The sequence below is a fragment of the Antennarius striatus genome, chromosome 3, assembly GCF_040054535.1.
Source record: "Antennarius striatus isolate MH-2024 chromosome 3, ASM4005453v1, whole genome shotgun sequence".
NCBI classification, from domain to species: Eukaryota; Metazoa; Chordata; class Actinopteri; order Lophiiformes; family Antennariidae; genus Antennarius; species Antennarius striatus.
Window position 1 is genome coordinate 2863331 of NC_090778.1, and position 18195 is coordinate 2881525.

Consider the following 18195-nt stretch of genomic DNA (forward strand, 5'->3'; position numbering starts at 1 on the left):
GCATTAACCACGAGGAACGAGGGTGCACCATACACACTGTATATGTGATTGATTAATCTTTTAAATACATTTTCAAGATTAAAACTGAATTCATGCGCTCATTAACTTACAAAATATGATTTATTGTAATGTTTTGTTGCAAGACCTGACGCGTCGCGTGACGTGTCTTAACTGATGCATGATGGGATGATGAAAAGAACCAGCATGCACCAAGTAATGCAATGCAGTCCATGTTAATGTTGTTAGGGAGACATGCACTGTCCTGAAATGATGCTATTTACCACCAACTTTAAGTTTTTTATTAGAGCGTTGGAGTCAGATCAGTGCAGCTCGTCTCAATGGTTTGACTAATGTTTGCACAAAGGCAGTTTTGAGGATATCACACAATATCTTCAGAAAATGATCTAGTCTGGGGGTGAAGCTGCAGAAGCATCTCAGCCATTAATCACCCCAACGTAATCTTATGTAGCATGGAAAGAGGAATATTAATGTAAGTGTCCTCATGTAAACATCTCAAAGTAATGCCCGAGTGGACGCGTTATTAACGGACATAATCAGATTACTAGCATGTTTTAATTGTGAGATTATTTCAGCAGCTGTGACAATTTAATGGGGAATCAGTGAGGTCGACTCATCTGCAAATCTGGCGATTAAGTTTGACAGCTGGGGATGAGCATGAAATTGTGTTCTTTGAAAATCTGTTTCAAATCACTAAATTCATTAAAAAATGTCTTTAAAAGCTGCTTGAATCAATACTTTACATCAGAAATGGGTTAAAAGAAAGTATTATGGATATTAAACCAAGAGAAATCTGCAGCTGTCCTCTCATCTACAGGGAGTTTTACTGTCTTTCAGCTAATTGTTTTGTTATAAAGTTTTAACAAGCAGCAAAACTTATCAGGTCATTAAGAAATTAAGCTGCTAGCTTGTATTAGATGATGACTGGTAGAGCATATGGTAGACAACATAAAGACAACATACGTCAAATTTTGTAGATGGAACAAAATGAATGATTTCTTGTGTAAGAATCCCAAGGATTCATACCTTTAATGTGTTACTTGTTAGTTTTAATGGTTTAATAGTCTCTCATAACTTTTATCTTGGAAACGTATATTTCACACTTTTACCTTGGTGGTTTAACAATTCATCTGCTTGTTGTAGCCTTGAGGCAAAGCAGGCTTTTCAGATAGTATCAGTCAAACCCACTCGCTGGTTCCATCCTCACTGATGTGGGGCGTAAGAAGAAATCTGGTAAATACCAGCCGGTGAACTCTGGCTTGTGTAAAGGTAAAGTTCACTTAATGGGACTCTTGTACTCTTCCTCTTCACACAGAGCAGCAAAAGTCTGGAGCCTCAAATTTCATTTTAGTCGCTATCATGCTCACAACAATTTCACAGCACAGCAATCACATTATAATGAACTTCCAGAAGCAATTAAAGCCTCTTTTCCTGCGGTGGAAACCTTCATGAATGCAAGAAAGACGACATTCTCACAGCTTCTAATCAGAGCACATTCCAGCCAAGGTGTCACGCCAGGCTTTCTTGTTTGTCAGAAAATCCCTTCAGGAGACCGCAGACGGGTCCTCTAATCAACATGCCTCCACCTGAGGAAAACTACTGGGGCAATACTGGCTAGGTGATGTCATGACTTCCTTAAGTTTCAGATCGTATCCTCCGTATTACGTCTTGATGTGACCACGGATGAAACTTTATTTGGATGTTACTAGTAGGGATGGGGATAAAACGGTGATGAGAAAACAGATGGATGGATAGTTTCTGTGAGTTAGAAGTTCCGCATTTCCCAATCAGTCATAGTCCAAACATATTACGCCTACTTAATTTATTTTTTTGATCATGAAAGCAGAATAATCAAGAGTGCAACTGGGGGCTTATAGCCAATGAATAAACATAATTGCAACAAGGAAGTGCAAATTAGGCACTTAATCCAAGATTTTCTGCATTGCAACATCATTTAGAATGGATTAAATTTATTGAGGCTGCAAAAAAAAAAGCCTTTAATTTTCAACAACATTATGTTTAATATGCTAATAAAACGGAATAACAGGCCAATAAAGTAGGCGTTCTACAGAGTAGAGGGAGACAGCCACGTTAAAGCTCAGCCGGATGCTTTAGGTTTCCACTACTGCTGTAAAAACTTCTGAAGAAGTATATGTACTTCCACAAAAGTACATTACATTCTATTAAACAGCATCTAATTACAACCTGCATGACTGGTCAACACCCATGCCTTTCATAGATAGATAGATAGATAGATAGATAGATAGATAGATAGATAGATAGATAGATAGATAGATAGATAGATAGATAGATAGATAGATAGATAGATAGACAGACAGACAGATAGATAGATAGATAGATAGATAGATAGATAGATAGATAGATAGATAGATAGATAGATAGATAGATAGATAGATAGATAGATAGATAGATAGATAGATAGATAGATAGACAGACAGACAGACAGACAGACAGACAGACAGACAGACAGACAGACAGACAGACAGACAGACAGACAGACAGACAGACAGACAGACAGACAGACAGACAGACAGACAGACAGACAGACAGACAGACAGACAGACAGACAGACAGACAGACAGACAGACAGACAGACAGACAGATAGATAGATAGATAGATAGATAGATAGATAGATAGATAGATAGATAGATAGATAGATAGATAGATAGATAGATAGATAGATACTTTATTAATCCCGGATATATAGCACACACTCAAGGTCCGGGGGCCAAATGTGGCTCTACACATCATTTTATGTGTAACTTATTCCAGTTACAAACATTTTTTTTGTAATGTTTGTAACTTGAATAAGTAATAAATTCAGAGTTATTTAACATTAAGGAGTAGTTACGTTTATGTTACATTACATTGAGTTGCATTTATTAGTTACACCTGGCCGGTTGAGGACAGCCGTTATACTGATGACACCCCTGTTTTAGGAGAATATTGTCTGGAATGACGAGTCTGACTTCATTACATCTGGTGTCGACTAAACTCAGCGTTCCACGAAAAGAGCCTCATGCAAACAGTCAAGCATGGAGGTGGTAGTAAGGTTGGGGTTTTTTTTTCAGATCGAGGATAACTTATCGACTTATAATAGATGGAAATACAAAATCTGCTCTACCAGAGGACTCTGGAATTGTAATCTGCGAGTCGAACTGGGTCATGCAGCAAATCAACGATCCCAAACCTTAAAGTCCACCTCTAAAGGGTGAAATGGAATAAAGTCAGTTTTTGGGGTGTTCTAGTCAAAGTCTGGACCTGAACTCCACTGAGATGCTCTGACAGATGCAGGAAAAAAATAAATCCTGTTGAATTTAAGCAGACGAGTAGGTAAAAGTTCACCACAGTGATGCCAGAGACGGATGAAGAGGTCGGTAGTAGACAGCTCTGTTAAAGGTGGAATAACTAGCTGTTAAATTCAGTGATTTAGGCTGTGTTTATAATGTAATTCACTCCATAGAATTCTGTCATTTCCATTTAGTCATGAACTCAATTTATTTGCGAGACTCCTTCACTTTGGGACAACATCGCACTTAAATGCATTTGTCGAAAAAATCCGCTGTATCAACTTGAAAGTTTAAGAGCTTTTTCAATGTGCACATGTCAAGTCCGAAATGAATGGGGCATTGAGAGTGCAGTTATTGGGAAGATAAATATATCCACTTCTGCACAATCAACATATTTATTGGCTCACTTGCAGCAATATTGTTGGTTTTTTTGTTTTTTTGGGGTTTTTTTGCTGGAGTTGTTCTATTCATCACAGAACTCCTACTCTTAACTGACATGAGCAGTGAGTTATTTGGCAGCAGAAGAGCGAAACGATCCTCCTTCTTTTGAGTCTGAAACAGAAAGTCAACAGACGAATCCGATAACCGCCGTCACGACACCCAGCGATGAAAACGTGGTCCAAGGTTATAATTTTTCTCCGAGGCAGCTCACACACATTTAGTAAATCCTCTCTGAATATGATTTGCTTGTTTTATTTTGCTCTGTCAGCCAAACCTTTGCCATCCTCACTTCTCTGTGATTTTCTGATTTTGTTTTGTCATTAAATCACTGGAACGATGAGCCGTGCTTTCTGCAGCAGCCTCTCGTCTCCGTGCCCTCCCGTTTCAAAGCATTGCAAATATTTACTCCTTGAAACTGTCAGACCACAAGAGGTACAAAACAGAACAATAGAAAATAATAACGACTAATGCTTCCCCTGGTAATTCCACCTCGGCTCATTGAAAACCAGTTTGGAGGCCCTGAGTGTGTGAATATTTTTAAATTTCTGTTTGCAATTGCTCCCTCATTACAAAAGGACGAAAAGGTTTTGTTGCATTGACTCTTCTTTTCTATCAGGTTTAAAGAGGCCAAACATCCAAATTAAATTAAAATGAAATGAATCTCAGAAAAATATGCCCCCCCCCAAAAAAAAAATACAGTGTGATGTCAGAGATGGTCCAGAAATCTGTCTTAGGACTCATTTTTCTGTATCTGTATGAAGCAGGTTTCACCACTGGCTAAAATCCATTCATCCCGATATGAGAATCGAATGTGAGCTCAGATTATGACAAATCCTTTCACCTTATATTCTCCACAGTAAATCCATGACCCATTTTCACCAGCCTTATAACGTCTGAGCATTGGAATTTTCACAAATAGCAAAAAAAACAAACTACTCTTAGCAGAGTAGACTGCATTTATATCTTTAATGTTTTAAAATGATGAGATGAGTGGGAATGGAAACCATTCTTTATTTAGAAGGCAGGGCAAACACAACTTCACACTGATAACATATGGGTAACCTTTGCTATATAGATGTGTTTATTTGTTAAAATTCTCACAAAATACTATGAATGTTTTTTCTCTCAAACTTAAATTTGATTTAATGACAGATAATTAATATAATAAAAATATATAGGAGGTTAGAACGGCTTTAAATCAGACAGGGGAACTGAAAATCAGATATTTTAAACTAAATAAGACAAAGAAAGAAATATTTTTCAGCATCAGAATAATTAAGCTTTATGAAAATTAAAAACTAAATCCTGTCTTTTTCCCGCACAATAATGATATTATTTTAGGCTCTTTCTGGTTTACCGATAACATTTATTCACTTTTAATGAACTTTAAGGTGGAAGTCATTCAATTACATATTAATTAAAGACTTGAAATATTCAAATGTGAAACAGAATTGCTAAATTTTGATCTGCAGGCGGAGAGAAACTCTTGATGTCACTGACTCAGAGAATGAAATTGTAACAGAAAGGCTTCTGATAAATCATCCCCATTCATTCCTGAGTGGCAAAAGTGAAACTATAGCTGAAATTGTGCTGATGCGGTACAGTGCGCCCCTCCATCCAGGACTGCCAGGAGCTTAAAATAAGCACATGCTGCACATATTGTTTGACCCAGCTATGATTACTGAAGCAGCTCTGCCTTTTGTTGGCTTTTAGGCTTAAACCATCTGAGGCCACCCTGACATTCTCACTGAGACCAGTCTAAGTAGCTGTAGACCTGAAGCCATCATGCAGAGTGAAAGCCCACAATAACACATAATGGAACAGTGGGAGCAGGAAATAAACCAAATCACATAATAGTGACATACTGTGGCTTTCATATAGCCACAAAATTCCTAAATGATGCTTTCTTGTGCAAGTCTTTATTTTGGTTCTAAATCAAAACCTTTATTCCTCACCTTGTTGACTGCCCTCTCGTCTCAGCGTCTCACAATGAGAAAGCAGCAGTAACTCTTTTCCTTTTGTCTCCTCAGTGACGTAACGTCCAACATACTTTCAAGTAAGAGGAGAGTTTGTCAAGTTTGAATGTCTTCTAGTTGTTCAAAGACATTTTTTAGCATATAAAACCATGACTACACTGAGGCATTGCAAAATTGAAATATTGTCAATATTAGGAAAATCAATCAGTTGATGCCTTGAGTGAGTTAGCGAAGGAAGATAAGTGATTCCTTAAAATAGCTTAAAATATAATATTCAGTAAAATATTATATTAAGTAAAAAAATTTTATTCCTCAAAAAATCTTTAAAAAAACACATTTCAAATTTGACGTATGATGACCTCAATTACGCGAGAAAATCTCTCCAAAAAAAGATTAATGCCCGTAAGATAGTTGTTAAAAGAGCATTTTTTGTTGTAGGTCACATAAAGCCTTAATTTTCATTCTGACTTTGTTTCATCTCTGCTTTTTGCGGACAATGTTTTCCTGTTGGCCTCATCAAACCTGGACCTTCAGCGTGCACTGGGATGATTTGCGATTTCTAATTCAATGGTACGTCACGATGATAACAATGAAAAATTTCACACTTGCTATGTTAACCCCTACTAGATGCATTCATGATGAGAAAATTGGTTCGGTTGTTCAGGAGAAATGAAAGAAAAAACTAAAAATACTCAAATTAAAAATAATGAAGTAAAAAATTACGGATCTCTCCGGCCCCTGCTGCAGCAACGATCAGAGTAATTAGAAATCAGAGGGAGATGAAAATAATCTCCTTAAAATAGAAATATAGCTTTAATTTCCTGCAAATGTTTGTCCAAATGCATTTCCCACACATAACTACTGTTAGATGGCTTTATTTGTGAAACTTTCCTTCTGAGCACACAAAGCTCTTACATAACTGTAAGTCAGTTAATCTTATATGAGCACTGCTGTCTCTGCGGTGTTGGATCACACTTATATAAATTACACACTGGAGAAGAAAACCACTGGATCTCATTCCAGCATCAAGGCCTTAAAGTCCTCATTTTTATAAGATCTGGATCTCCACCAAAAATCTTGATTCAAACAGGTCACACTGAGCCTGTTTATAGCCGTATTCATCACCATATAATATCCTATTAAAGATCAGCTTCTACACATACAGAGTCTTTTTTTTTTAATCAACAGGGATTGTTGTGCTTTTGTGTAGTTTTAGGTGAATATAGGGTACTGGAAATGACATGATAAACACCTTGGAAATTTTGAAGAAACTCAAATTGTTCTTGGCCCCAATCCTTCCCTTAACTCAATGGGTAATCCTGCTGATAAAGGAACAAACTGACCATCCAAGGTATGCATGACTAAAATTACATTTGATAATTACAATATTTCTCACAGTTTGGCTCAAAAAAGGGAAATTGTCTTACCTGGAAAATATTTAATTAAGCAACACTTATTCATTTTAATTGTGTAAATTAAAGTTAGAAAACAAAACTTTATGTAGCCATGTGAGTGGAAACATTTGACCATCTTGCTGCTGCGGGGAGAACATTAAACACTGAATGGATCAGTTTAAGAAGGTTTGTGTTTCTGAAGAACTTGTCACGTAGCTGGATACGTGATAGCGACGATGGATTGAAAACCAGCCCAAATATCATCATTACACATTATCAAGGTGTCTGTGTAGGTTTTCAGTTATCCAGGTCATGGTTATCCAAAGCTGTTTAAATCAATGCACTGGACTTTAAGAAAGTCTCTGGAGACGTTTCGCCTCTCACCCAAGACGCTTCTTCAGTTCTTCAGCGACATCACCTTTCACCAACTTGCAATCAGGTCCTTTGGAAACTCCCAAAAAGAATGTCTCAGTAGATTAACCCAGGCAATGCGTCTTATGCTAATGAGCCTCTTTAGTATACAAGGGCTCGATTTCAACGGCCCCCTTTGACAACCCCTGGCACCCACATCAACCATTGTTGAGGAGTCAGACGGGTTTCAACTATGGTCATTGGTGTGTGAATAGCACTGACCACACCCCACGGGGTTAATAAGCAGGGACAAGACCAGCCACCTTCAGAACTGAAGAAGCCTCTTGGATGAGAGGCGAAACGTCTCCAGAGACTTTCTTCAAGTCCAGTGGATTGATTTAAACAGCTGTGGACAATACCACGGTGTTAAAAACAGCATTTTCCCTGGTCACAAGCTGACTGCGGGCCTCCAGTGTGAATACTACGAAGTCATCAGCTTATATTTTATGTCAGCACAAGTTCTTACCGGTGTTGAGGTCCTTGTACTCGTGGGAAAAGTGCTCGTTCTGGTGCACCCACTCCCCATTGCATTTGAAGAAGATCTGAAGTGCAGGTGTGGCCCGGCAGCGCAGCTTAATGGGGTTGCTCTTGACGATGTAGGCGTCTTCCGGCTCCTGAATGAAATGCGGCAGGGTGCCCTGCGCTGAGGGAAGAGAATCGGAGTGAGCATCCCCAGTGGCACCTGTAAGTAAACACCCAATTACTCTGTTACTCTACTTCCAGCCAACAGGTCTGAAATGAACGAACGCTTGACATGTTTGGTTGTGAAATACCCTTCCAAGAACATTTTTCTTTTCCCAGGGCAGTAGAAAAGCGACTAAAATGAAAGGTTGATGAACAATGTTCTCCCTCTCCATTCATTGAAAGCTCACATAATAAAGAAAAGCAAAATAAACACAGAGTACAATTTGTCCTCCATTGGCGAGACTGTTCTCCACACAGCAATTTGCAGATGAAATGGAATCAGAGCACACCAAATGGAGATGAATCAGGTGTGGACTGATGACTCTAACTGTGGCTCAGGAGAATGAATGCATCTTATCTCCACCACAAGACCTGGATTTTGGTCCGCACACAAACAGTCTTTGAAGCACAACCAATGTGCCGCGGTGTTTAATGATAATTCACAGCAGGTTACCACTTTGCTTTCACCTGACCCAGTTCACAGTCACCATTCATCTCGGCAGCACATCGATATGAGCAGTTTTGGAAACACAGATTGTGAGAACACGAGATTGGGATTTCTTTTTTTTAAATTTTTTTCTCAATTTTGATTTAGGTCTCAGCCTCATGTGGCGTTGTGTTCTTGCCTCTGCGGGTAGAACATGGGGGGCTCTATGAGCCGGGACAAAAGGAAACAGGATGTTTGTCCTCCTGCCATCCCCGGGATCTGTCTCAGAATTAAACCTCAGTCCCATCAAGGCAGCCGCGGCTAAGCTATTCAGTGCAGTAAAAGCCCATGAAAGCTATTATGTCCCACCATCAAATCCAATTCTGTCCTCTGAAATCGAATCGGCCCTTTCACCACCTCTCTCAATCAATGTTGTCCTTGTTAAATGGGTAAATGAATGGATGGAGGTGTAAAGAGAGGGCACGCATAAAACAAACAGGCAGGTTGGTGAATGCGTGGAAACGCTACGCTGACGAGCCTCTCCGGGACGAGAACATGTCATCTCCTGTGGCCACAAACGCCTCATCCAGCTGTTCATTCCACCAGCATACCCCGACTTCTCTGTGCTCAGTAGGTGACAGTAATGAAGGGCAGGGAACATGCAGGGTGGGGTAGACGCCCTCTAATAAACCCTCGCTCAGAAGACACGGACACTTACGTTCTATGTGAACGGATAAACTGTGATGGAGCGCTCAGGTCTGATTCGTCGTGTCGAAACACGGACAGAAAGAGAAATAATGCTGCAAAGTGTCAGTGGAGGGCCAGAAGGACCTCTGGAACGTAGCTCCGCCTTTAAGAGAGTGGGAACGGACTGGTTCTAGTGGGACGGACAGGTAGAACAGACTGGTTCTAGTGGTATAGACAGGTAAAACAGACTGGTTTTCTACTGGGACGGACATGGACAGAGGGGCTGTATGGACTGGTTATAGTGGGACAGAGAGACTGTATAGACTGGGTATAGTGGGACAGAGAGACTGTATAGACTGGTTATAGTGGGTCAGAGGAGCTGTATAGACTGGTTATAGTAGGTCAGAGGGGCTGTATAGACTGGTTATAGTGGGTCAGAGGAGCTGTATAGACTGGTTATAGTGGGACAGATTATTGGTGTACTGACAGCAGGATAAGTCTCACATTTGATCCATTCCAGGTTTTTGATCATTGATCATTGGACGGTCTAGACACACTGTGTGTTCAAACTGAGACCCAGAGACTCAATCAGAGAAACGTTTGATTCAACAGACCAGCAGGACTCTGGTCTCCATCCACGCCTGCAGACACAGCAATGACATTATGGTCTGTTGTGTTAGTTTCACATTATTTTTGACATTTTGTGTGAAATGTTATTTAATTGGATATAACACAAGCAAGTTAATAACACCTAATTGTGTCTGGAGAATGAAGGAAACACACTCCAACCACAGGTGTGACATCGTAATGAGAAATATGACAACAATCAACACAACATATTTCTGTAATCAGTGCATGGCAGCTTGAAAACCGAGCTAAAGCAGATGCACACTGGATTTTTTCTCGCTGATACGACGGCGGATGAGACAAACCGGATTCTATGTTTGGAGACAGAAGATGAAACTAGAGGACATTCTGCCAGCGCACACTTCTGACACAAATTGACTCCTGTCAGACTTTAAATTGCTTTTCAACCACACTTCCACCCACGGCGCCTTAGATATATTAATAGCTAGTCATATATTCATGTTATACATTCAGAAAAAAAAACATGCAGTAACAAAAAAAATAAAAGAATAAGCAGTGAGGAAATTCACCAGGTGATCATATTTGAACTTTTGAAAATCACAGACAGTTTAAATTGTCTTTCCAGGAGAATGTTGGTCCTTCTGTGTCCAAACACAGAATGACATTTGGAAGCAAACTGAAACCCGTCTCAGCTCTTGGGTAAATTATGCAAACCAATTATGCATTGAAGCTTTTACTCTTCTTAAACATATATTAAAATGCCAAGCAGCATATTATCACTCTCTACTTTAGGCAAACTGTTGAGGCAAACTTCTTTGTTTAACTTGCGTGACTTGTGTCAACACTTCAGCGTAGGAGAGCTATTTTCTTAAGAACGTCGTTGAAGTCCATCTGCACACTGTGCTGAGTCTCTGCCAAGCATTTGAGACATTTCCTTCCAAAAAAGCGAACTTTTTCCTGCTCAGCAGGAACTAATAAGAAAAGTATCTATCAACAGCAGACAGAGAAACGTGGGCATTGTACCAACGGTGCTGCTAAGTAATATAGTATATAACGTGTACTTAGAAAGAAGTGGTTTGGATTAATAATATCTAGGATTAACTTCAAGATGACAATTCCAACAAAACAATAAAAATTGAAAGTACTTTTAAATAAACTAGGCGGAGGATGCTCTGGGGTAGACTGTAGCAGCAAGCCAGAAAAGCAACTATCACACACAGGTCCCTGTAAGCTTTATGTTCATCATTTTACTGCCTGTTATGGTTCATTTAAAAGAGTGTCGCATTTGCAGCTTTATGACACCTTAGAATAGAGATTTTAGTGCTTAGATTAAGAATACAACAGCTTCATTAGCTCCTGAACACAGCTAAATGAAGACAACAAAGTGATGACTATAAGAAATACTCCAGCTAAAGTGAGTTAAAGTCGTATTTCACCGCGAGAAGAACCTTTCCTTCCTACTTCTGGGATTGCATTTGCAATAATTGTGATTTCTGATAAGCGTAAAGACACTTTCACCGGCTTCCTCCTGGTTTTTGTTAATACCGTGCATCCAGTCTGCAGAACATCACTGGATAAACTAATATTTAGGATGCTCCGCAGCCCTCCTCTTCATCAGTAAACATATTGGTACCTTTTGTCACATGAATGGGACAGGGAAATTGGGGCGACACATAAACTAAACTCAAAAATAAAGGGAAAAGTTATGACCTTCGTGGGTTGCATCTTACTTCCTGATCGGATTGGTTGCTATGTGGTTACCATTCCCTGAACGACCTTGGATGTTGACTGACGCCCTATAGGTGTAAACACAGGTTTGCACTCTTAGTAATTAATAGAGATAGTTCAGGGCTGTCTTGGGGGAGGGTCACGCAGTGAAATATAAGAAATGATTCAGTGTTTGTTGTTGTTGCTGTTTACAGGTCCTCTGGAGCGCTGCAGTTACTGCGGTCAGGCTGTAGCAGCAGAATGATCACTAAATCTCTCCTACATAAGACAGAGGCACTACTTGCGACTTGTTTTAGATGATTTTTACAGATCTATGCTGATTAGTGAAACCTAACTAAGAAGAAATAAATTACATGAAGCAATGATGAGGAAAACTGAGGAGTGTTTGAAAAGATGATCTACATCAAGGCAAGTTTCACTCTTTCATTTGTTTTTTGCTGTATTGTAGTTGCAAATTGTCAGAAATATATATATTTTCACTTATTCTGAGAAAATTCTTTGTTGGCTGAACTCATCAACACCTGAAGTAATAGTTACAAAAGATTAGTTTTAAATAAAAATGGTGTCCTTTAGTTGTTCATTAATTTGCAATCAGTCTGGATATGATGTCTACTAACATAGCGTGTAATGACATTAATGCTTTATCTAAGGGTTTTTAAAGTTAGAGACACTTTTAATTCCCAATAATGACATTTTTATTTAAGATTTCAGCTTGTGCTAATGTTAATTTCTACTACTATTCTCAAGACCTTCCAACCCGAGAGGATTAACCACCCAGTCACCAATCTGATGGATATGATGATTAAAAAATCTTTTTAATTTGTCTTCAGCTTGTTAGTGACTAATAAACAGGGGTGACTACGGATCAGAGGCACGGCTTTTATTTCTTTTCACATATTCAGATGGTAGCCTACTGATAAAACTGGAAGCGTTCATCCAGAGAGAAACATTACTCCAGCATAATTTAAAGTGCTAACACATTTAATGTTGGGGCATGTAATCCCCCCGCATCCTGCACCTTTTCTCAGCACCGTTCTAATCAGCTAATTGCTGCTATGATGATTAAAAATAACCTGACACCGACCAGCCTCTTAGTTTTCCTGTTGCAACAACATCTAATGATGTGCCGTGTCCTTTTTTCTCTTCACGTTCAAACATTCAGCACATTCAAAGGTAGCCAATAATTAGAACAAGGTGACAATCCACGCTCCATAAAGCTAGAGCCGGAGTCGGAGCTTTGGCTTGCTTCATCCGTGATGGCTGCTCATAAATATCAGCCTTAATGAAGGAAATTACGATGCGTCAATAAGTCACTTATTTCCTCATTACACTGGTTAATTTTAACACTGTCTCTAAAATGCTCCCTCACCCTATTTGCTGCCAAGCACAGGTTTCCACCTGACTTAACATGAGGCTCAGAGCAGCGGACCTGCAACTGATAAATGCCCCGGGTACCAATCTGCGTCCGGGGGACGGGTGGCACTACCTACGGCTCAGGCTGGCTGACAATGTCTGGGAGCCAGGGGACCGGGTGTTGAACAAAACAAGATTCAAATCAACAGTCTCTCAGAGACATGCCAGGGCAGCCAGCATTAGGGCCTGTTTGGATATGCAAGGAGGGATTGAGAGGAAGTTTTAATGGTGGAGAGTAAAGTCACAGAGCTTTACCAGACAAGCCCTAGACTCCTGAAACCAGTTCACCCTGGGGTCCATCATTTTAACTACATCCGATAGTATGCAGGTATCACACACAAACACCACACTGACAGTTTAATGAAGCTGGTTATAGGGGTCATGGCTTTCCTGGATAGCATGAAATGTCTCATCCTGTATTTTACAGCCGAAGCTTTTGGGATCTATCCTGCTTACAACATAAAATCTCATGCCATTTTGAATTTTCTGTGACTGCCAACATGTGGAGGCTGCAGAGTGGTACAGTTAACCGCTGTTGACTCTCACTAAGAAGGTTTCAGGTTTGATTCCTGTCTGTGTGGATTTTGTACGTTCTCCCGTAGGTTCTCTCCAGGTTGTCCAGCTTCCTGCTGCCTCTGAACACACGCAGCCCAGTTGAACCGATCACTCAAAACTGTCCGTAGGTGGTTGTTTGAACTTTATGTGGCCCAATGATGCACCGGCGACATGTCCGGGGTGTAGCCCAACTCTTGCCCGTAGCCAACTGAGATAGGCTCTAGCGTAGGGGCAATCCACTAATTATTCGGCTGGGGAACGGAAGACCACCAGAGGTTCAAATCCTGTGTGGATCAAAAAAGCCTGGAGCGTGAACAGACAGTAAAGGGGTGTCCGTTCACCTCCTGAGCACTGCCGAGGTGCCCTTGAGCAAAGCACCATACCCCACAAGCTGCCCATAGGGTGTACCAGAGAAGAGCTGCAAGCCCCTGTACCCCTGTGTGTGTGTGTGTGTGTGTGTATGTGTGTGTGTGTGTGTGTGTGTGTGTGTGTTTCAGGGCCTGTAACAGATACACCTGTACCTGTGTGTACAAAATGGACAGGAGTGGATAAAGTAATTTATAATAAACAGTATTTTTCTTCCTCTCCTTCTAACCCATGACCCATGAGGCGGATGAGTGGCTGAAGACAAGAACATTTATGCATGGAAGGATGGATGGATGGATTGATGGATAGATGCATGGATGGATGGATGCAGTCATTTGGACATCCTCAGCTGATCTCAGACAAGGTGCTCTCAGAAAGACCAAAGTTCATTTTACTTCAAGAAAGTAGTGCATCCCTGGGATGTGCTTCAACAAAAATTTGTGCATCCCAACATGACGTTTATGCATCCCTAAAGTAATAGAATATAGAGTAGAAACCATATATGCAAGGTTTGAACAGAAGGATGGAACAACAGACAGATAAATCTCTCTAAAATTGAAAACTGCACACAAAAAGTTTAACATTCCGTGAGTTGGATGGTGTTACGGCAGTATCAATACACCAGGTAAACTACTGGGAAAGGTAGAAATGGGCAGAAACAATTTCTTTTTACGGCGGTAAATGTATTAACCGTCACTGAGGCACCTCTAAACTCCAATCCACCCATTGCCATCAGAGTGACAGCTCGCCTCCACATCAATCTTTCGCAAAGCCCTCTAAAATGGACACTGGAAGAGAAGGGTTCATGAAAGATCAAGCTGACAGCACAATACTCTTTTCCTTACCAACCTTCTTGACTGAGTCGGACATTACTATTTCACACAGCTCCTCCGCAGCCAAAGTCCTCTAAAACCACACATTCTCTCTCTCTCTCCTGTCTACAGCATCACTGGGGGGGCTTCTCATGGATTTTTTAGAGGAGCTGAGACAGGCGGAGGGCAAAGCTGAGGAGTGTCAGCAGAGTGAGCATGGGCTTTACATGGTGAGCACCCTCTCACACTTTCAGCAGAGTCCTCCTCATTTGAAAGGCATAGCGTCAGGAGATGTCAGACTAATCCTTGACGCCAGAGGAGAAAGAGCAGCTGCAAAATAAATACAAGAGGAAGCAGTGCACACAGGAGACCAGCGAATGAACTCCAGCATGTATGTGCTGAAGACACAGCGGACGGAAGCTCGGGTGAACGCGTTCAGGAACACACGCATCCCATTTGTGATGCTTGTGGATAAATTCCTTGACATTCCTCTCATGTTGACCTGAGTCTGAACTCTGGTGGAACCTTATTACAATCTCAGAGGGGCACTCTTGCGATCTCTGGGACACATACTTTACATTAGTGCCAATGATTTCCCGTCGCTCATCATTTATTTCAAGAATTCCCAATTCGAAGGCTTTCTCTACATTTTCTTTTAACTGATTTTGTGTCGTGGATTTAATTTAACAATGGGAAGAAATAAAGACGTTCAATATTTTACGTTTTCAGATGATCACTTTACAATAATGCCAATGATTTCCTGTCACTCATCATTTATTTCAGGATTTCCCACTTCGAAGGCTTCCTCTACTTTTTCTTTTAACTGATTTTGTGTCTACATTTAATTTAGCAATGGGAAGAAATAAAGACATTCAATATATTTTTCCAAAAATAATCAAATAAATAGTTTGTCGCTATACCGCGGAATTTCGTTTTTGCGGGTCGTTCCTAGAACGCATTAACCACGAGTACTCCTAAATATATCCTCTGCACTCTATCATAATAAAAAGGTAATAATCTTGTACGGTAACACTGAAATATTTTATAATGATAAAAAAGAAACCTTGATTCTTGAAGGAGAGCCTGGAAGCTGTATTTTAAACCCAAGTCCGTTCTCAATCTCACTGCGGATTTAATGTAACTGGTGTAAAAGTAATCATAAAGGACGGCAAGTGTAAATTTCCTCTAAATGTCAGCTGTAATGACGGCTCTAATGTTTAATAAAGTGAGAAAATTCAAGTTTTCCATTTATAATCATTATAGTCCTTGACGTCCTGCTGCTCAGTACATACAGTAGCATGTACAAAAGCACTCAAAAAGCCATTATGTGACACACAAAGCGAATACGGGTGTCCATATACAGGGTGCACATGCTTTTATTTTCACGTTTGTCACCACGGTGACTTGAACAAAGATGTCAGAGAACAGTCTCTGCAGATTAATGTGAAGAAAATAACTCAGAATAGGGAGAGATTTCCTCTATTTTTTTTCTCCATTTGCCTGGTGGTCCATCAAACCCAGGCCCAGAGGGATTAGACCCTTTGTGGTGATGAGTCAATGCCTGCAGCATCGCTGCATGAAAGAGGGAGTCGGACACATTGTTTACAGACCCCACATTTGTAGCATGACTTTGTCGAGCAATATGCCCACTCACCCACCCCTCAACCCCCCGACTGTACACTTCTCAGTAAAGCCTCTTACAAGGCCTGTAATCAATTTTAAAAGGTTGAATGGTATGAAAAGCAATTACACGGCGCATGTGTCCACTGTCAGGCAGCCGGAGAGGCTGCAGTTTGAGAGGTGGACTCCCCCGTGATTACAGCGCATAGATCTGGAGCTGTGGCAGTTATGGTTGTTTCTGTTAGATCCTCCTGTTACACCAGAGGCACAAACAGCCTTACAGGCCTGATTGACTGAGGCAGACTCTGACAGTTATTGACAGGCTGCTGCACTTCCCAGAAAGGGCAAGAGAGAGAGAGAAAGTGAAAGAGAGACAGGGTTCCTCACATATCCTGTTTCTGTTGTGAGATGTGTGTCTTTGTCTACTTATTTCTCATGGACAGATATTCCGATATTGGCTGTTTATTAAATATCAAATATCTGCCACTCATGATATCCTGTATTGAAAATATTCTCCAACAAGCCGACATGGAAAGTAATACTAAAACTTTAAAGATGTAAGGCTGACAACAGTACCTGTGACTGGAAGTCAGCTTGAGTCGAGATGATCTCTAGAATGGAATACATGGCAAGCATACAAACATACAAAAAATTAAAAAGCTTATCAAATACCGTCTACAGTGGTCCTGCAGCAACATGGAGCACTCTGTTATATATGTGTCTGTCTCGAGCCTTGGTAGCAATCTGTTTCCTGACCAGTGGCGTTTCTAGGAGGTGATAGCTCCGTTGGCCGAACCCCACCAGCTTGGGGATCCAGTTTGTTCATCCTGCTATCCTACCTGAAGCACTACCATCGCATCTTATTTTACTTCATTGCATAGTGTCGACTATTTTCTTTTTCAAAAAATAAGCAAGAACATTTTCTCTGGACAATATAAAGAACGGCCAGCCAACCTATCTCGAATACAACGCCAAATTTATCGATTCATTTGCACTTACATGTAAAACTAGAACCAGTTCAGTCACAGACTGCAACATCCTGCGACACCACTGAATTCAAAATTTTACCCTGACCTACTTGCATAGGTCAAAGTTCAGAGCTAATGCTATGACCTACTGTCATTGATCAAAGCACTAGCTTTGACCTATGGTCTTACTCACACTGGTCTTCTCCCTAGTTTTTCAAATCTTATCCGGTTCCTGAGTGTACAAAAGTTGAAATTTGACCTTGTTTTGTCAAGGTCAAGGTCAACATCTCATTTTCATCCCCTTTGCTGCCTAAGTAATGTGCTTTTTGTTTCATCTTTCTATCTGCAATGGTTGTAAAGATATTTGGTGGACTAAGTAATGTACAGACGGACGAACACACAAACACTGACAATTACAATACATCACCGCTTTGACATGGGATGTAATAAGACACCATATCTAACAGTATTTTATGACCTAACTGCAATATATTCATATTTACTTAAATACGGTCCGAAAAGGTTAACACTATATTCAATCTGGATGCAACTAGAAAATGTATTTGAGAAAACTACGAGAAAATTGTTTGAGATCAATTGAGTCCAAAAACACATTGAAGAAAAGCGGTTAGAAGATGGAAACTTCCAGGGCCCAGCAGGAGCATCAACACACACTTCTGGTGTTCAATCACTTTGAAATGTTAAGTTTTTCCATTCGTAGGACAATCATCTATGTTAACCATCATGGTCCACCATGCACCTATAACACAGTCTCTGGACCAACAGCAGGAGATG

The 18195-nt window shown here is 40.4% G+C and overlaps 1 protein-coding gene across 2 annotated transcripts in view; it reads right to left on the reverse strand.

Moving 5' to 3' along the window:
* Positions 1–18195, reverse strand: part of LOC137593080 (netrin receptor UNC5D-like) — a 172087-nt gene that overhangs the window by 91503 nt on the left and 62389 nt on the right. For both annotated transcript variants that reach the window (XM_068311674.1, XM_068311673.1), the window contains exon 2: positions 8019–8234. In XM_068311674.1, coding sequence (XP_068167775.1) covers positions 8019–8234 — 216 coding nt within the window. The remainder of the gene's footprint in view (positions 1–8018; positions 8235–18195) is intronic.